At 60.6% G+C, this 3,771-nt stretch overlaps 1 protein-coding gene across 1 annotated transcript in view; it reads right to left on the bottom strand.

The window, feature by feature from the left end:
• HNF1B (HNF1 homeobox B) overlaps nt 1–3,260 on the bottom strand; it is a 20,121-nt gene extending 16,861 nt beyond the window's left edge. The window contains exons 1-3 of the mRNA XM_019471794.1: nt 3,065–3,260; nt 1,369–1,633; nt 678–919 (exon numbers count right to left, since the gene is read on the bottom strand). Coding sequence (XP_019327339.1) covers nt 678–919; nt 1,369–1,633; nt 3,065–3,239 — 682 coding nt within the window. The 5' untranslated portion in view covers nt 3,240–3,260. The remainder of the gene's footprint in view (nt 1–677; nt 920–1,368; nt 1,634–3,064) is intronic.
• Nucleotides 3,261–3,771: the final 511 nt, after the last annotated feature.

Raw genomic sequence — 3,771 nt, forward strand, 5'->3', positions numbered from 1 at the left:
GGCGGGTCTGCTCTCCCCAGCCGGTTCCTCACTCTGCATAACGGGGCCGAACCGTGGTGTGGAGAGGTGGAGGTTGGGGTGAGCCCTGCACCCCCGAGCAGCTTTCTTCATCCACCTCCCTCCGCTCTGGCATGGGGACGGTGCAGCACCATTGCACCCAGCCTGGGCCAGCTCCAGCCCTGCAGCGAGGCCAGGACACGCTGCCATGTCTTCCCACGGGCTTTGCAGCATCGCCTGTGCGCAGCCCCACCCACCCCATCCCAAGACCAGTGTTCACCAGTGGGCTGCATCCCAAGGCCCCAGCATTGACACGTCAGGCGCGGAGCAGCCCGCCTCCCCTCCCTGCCAGGCACAGCCTTTCCCTGCCCAGCCCAAACTGCACGGGGACTCCGGTGAATTAAACCAACCAAGCACATGCCGATTTCTCCTCGGCAGGGCAGAAATCCAGCCCCCGCCAGGTGGCTCGCCCGGCCGTAACACGGCAGCGACAGCACTTGCTCCTCTCCGCACCACCACCACCCCTCGAAGCTGCGGCAGGGACCAGGGTGACCATCTTCTCCCCCGAGGCCACCCATGCACGGCCCCGAGGGCTCGGCACCCCTTTTCCCAGCAGAAACGGGAGCCAGCGCTGCAACTGCTCCAACGCCATCGCCCGAGCACCCTCGGCGAGGGCTTACCTGGCATTTTGCTGGGAGGCGAGGCACTGGGCTGGTTGTGGTGGGGGGAGCCGTGGGACAGCAGCAGGTTCATGCTGTGCGGGGGCTGGCCCGAGCTGTAGGCGTCCATGGCCAGCTTCTGGCGGAAAGCCTCCTCCTTCCGCCGGTTGGCGAACCAGTTGTAGACGCGGACCTCCGTCACCAGGTTGGAGCCGAGCCCGTGCGCCTTGGAGGGAGACACCCCTCGCTGCAGACACTCAGCCCTGCGCGTGCAAGGGGACACGTTGGAACAAGGGTGCTGCTGGGGGGGCCTCCGCCAGCACCGCCAGGCAGGGGGCCTCGGGAGGACATGCGAATTGTGGGCGTTTAAGCCCTTCCTACAAGCCCGCCTGCTCTTTCCAACTACATCCATGCCATGAAAGCCATCCCCCCTCCCTCTGACATTGCTGTAACGCTGCAGCATCCCTGCCACATCCCCGTGGCATCCCTGCAACATCCCTGTGGCATCCCCACCCCGGCATGGAGCTCGCTCAGCCCCAGATGTCACCCAGATGGGGAAAACGAGGCAAAAAGAGGCCAGGCAGCTCAGCAAAGCCATGCCATGAGCCAGCAGCCGGGGCTGTGAGCCGGGAGCTTGGCATCGTGTGAGGTTTTTGGAAGAAAGGCTGCGGGGCGGGCGAGGAGGTGGCAGGCGGCGCGGGGCAGCCTTTACCTGTTGCACTCCTCCACCAGAGCCTCGCGCTCCTCCTTGCTGGGGTTCTTTTGGCGGTCGTAGGCTTGGTACAAGATTTGCTGGGAGGCCGGCCCCCACTTGAACCGATTGCGACGCATCTTCTTGCTGGGGGTTTCAGAGCAGGTGTCGTCGAGCTGGGCAGCCCCCTGGTTCTGCTGATTGAACTCTGGAAAGAGAAACAGCAGCTGATCCTGACTGCTTTTGTCTGTCATATTTCCACAACCCTGGACTGTCTGGTTGAACTCTGAAAGAGAAAGGAGCAGACGTGAGCTGGCCTATAGCCGCTGCTCAGAGTCACCGTCCCGCGCGGAGGTGGCCCCCCCGTGTCCCCTCCCGCAGCACCCCAAGCCCACGGCCCCGGCACGCTTTGGAGCAAGCCGGGTCCTCCCTGCCACCCACCCCAGGGAAGGGGCCAGCCCTGCACGCTGGTGGGGGAGTTATTACCATCCCTCCAGGACGGGTGTTTAATGGGGAGGCATGCTCAAGGCATGCATATTCATGGATTGGGTCTCTGCCGGCGTGCACTTGTTTCGGGAGGATTTTTGCAAGCTAGGAGCCAGGCAGGACGACTGCAAAGCCCCCCGAAAGGGTGCCTCTCTCTGCTCGCCCAGAGCTCCACTCTGGCTCCCGCTCCCGTCCCAGCGCAGTGGGACACCGGCCCCGTGCCCAGGGCGGGCAGGCACCAGAGGTGACCTTCCCCGGCGGCCCGCCTCAGACCCGGCGCTTGTCACCACGGCAGTAAAGGGAGATTAATGGGAGGGTTTTATTATTCTCAGTTTTGCAGGGGAATTCTCCCTCTTTTTATAATGGCTTTTCCCCCTGTGACGAGGGGGGAAACGCAGGGCAAGGCTGGAGCAGGCTCTGTTTGCTCTAACGTCTCAAGGTGTGTTTTCAAAGCAATGGTATTTGGTGCTAAACCCTTTTCTGCACTTCCCGTCCACTGGATATCGCATCCTTTAGGAGGAGGGAGGCAGAGCCCTTTTAAGGGGTATGTCAGTGCCCCAGCCTGCACCTCGGCCAAAAACTGGGCTGCTTCGAGCAATATGGGACCAGCCCGGGAGCAGGGGTTGGTGGGAGACGTGCACAAAAGCAATAGTCTGTGTACTTCGTCAAAATCATCTGCATTTTACATAGCACGGACTGCCTGAGACCATGCTACAGACAGGAGCAATTTACAGTTTTTTCTTTTCTCTCTCTTTACTTTTTTTGCAAGTAGTCGCAGAAAATGAGCAGTCTCGAGAAACAGAGAGGAAAAGCGGACAGAGGTGGGAAAGGCATCTAATTGCGTGTAATTATTAATTGCTTTCCCACCTCTAACGATATGCAGAAATTTGGCTGCGTGGATGGGCTTGGAGGAACTCGCACAGTGTTACTGTGACCAAGAGGGGCTCTCACCCAGTTTTCCTGTGCCTTAAATTCATTTTACTTGTAAAAACATTTTGGGGAAGATGCTAGGCAGCCTGGGTCTAGCGGCAAAGCCAGGGATGATCCCCGGGCAGCCGCAGCGGGCACAGGGAGCGGTGGGCGCTGGCGGGGGCTCTGCCAGGGAAGAGGGCAGGGGGCTGCTCCTCGCTCGGCTCCGGGTGTGCCAGGTACCCGCAGGCAGGACCGGGACGCGGGGACCCCCTCTCCCCCCCGCCAGCCCCGAAGGGCGAGCGCTGGCGCGGGTACTTACGCCGGAGGATCTCCCGCTGCTTGCGGACGTACCACGTGTAGAGGGCGGCTCTCTTCTGCGTCTTCATGGGGGTGCCCTTGTTGAGGTGCTGGGAGAGGTGCGACTGGTTGAGGCCGGTGACGTCCACCACCTCCCGCTGTGGGATGTTGTGCTGCTGCATGTACCCCTTGATCATCTTCGCCGCCCGCCACGGGTCCTCGCTGCGGGGGGGAGGGAAACGAAGGGTTAATCTCTCCCGGCGAGGGAAAAGTGCCTGGTATTTGCTTCTTCCCATGATGGAAACCCATTATTATTATTCTGAAACCTGTTTCAGAAGGACACAAGATCCCTTGAGCGTATGTCCTTCTCCGACCGCCATCCCGGCCCCCCCAAACAGCCCCATCCTGCCCCAGGGAGGCAGGGGCTGGCGGGACGGGGCCTCACGGGGTGCCACAGCCACCCTGGGGATGCCCACCAGGCTGTTCGCCCAGGGAAGGAGAAGTAAAGAGGATCCCGGTGTCCTGACGGGGCACATCGAGGTCTCATTAATGCTGGTAAAGCACCTCCAGATCCTTCAAGGAGAAATGCAGCCCACCCATTAACTGCTGCTGGTTTACGTTCACTGCAGTTTCTCCCTTTGAAGATACGCACACACAATGGGATACACAAACACACACGTACGTATGGATATGGGAAGCCCATATGGATATTTCTCTGAAAAAAGAGAA

Source organism: Aptenodytes forsteri, unplaced genomic scaffold (assembly GCF_000699145.1).
Source record: "Aptenodytes forsteri isolate BGI_AS27 unplaced genomic scaffold, ASM69914v1 Scaffold66, whole genome shotgun sequence".
NCBI classification, from domain to species: domain Eukaryota; kingdom Metazoa; phylum Chordata; class Aves; order Sphenisciformes; family Spheniscidae; genus Aptenodytes; species Aptenodytes forsteri.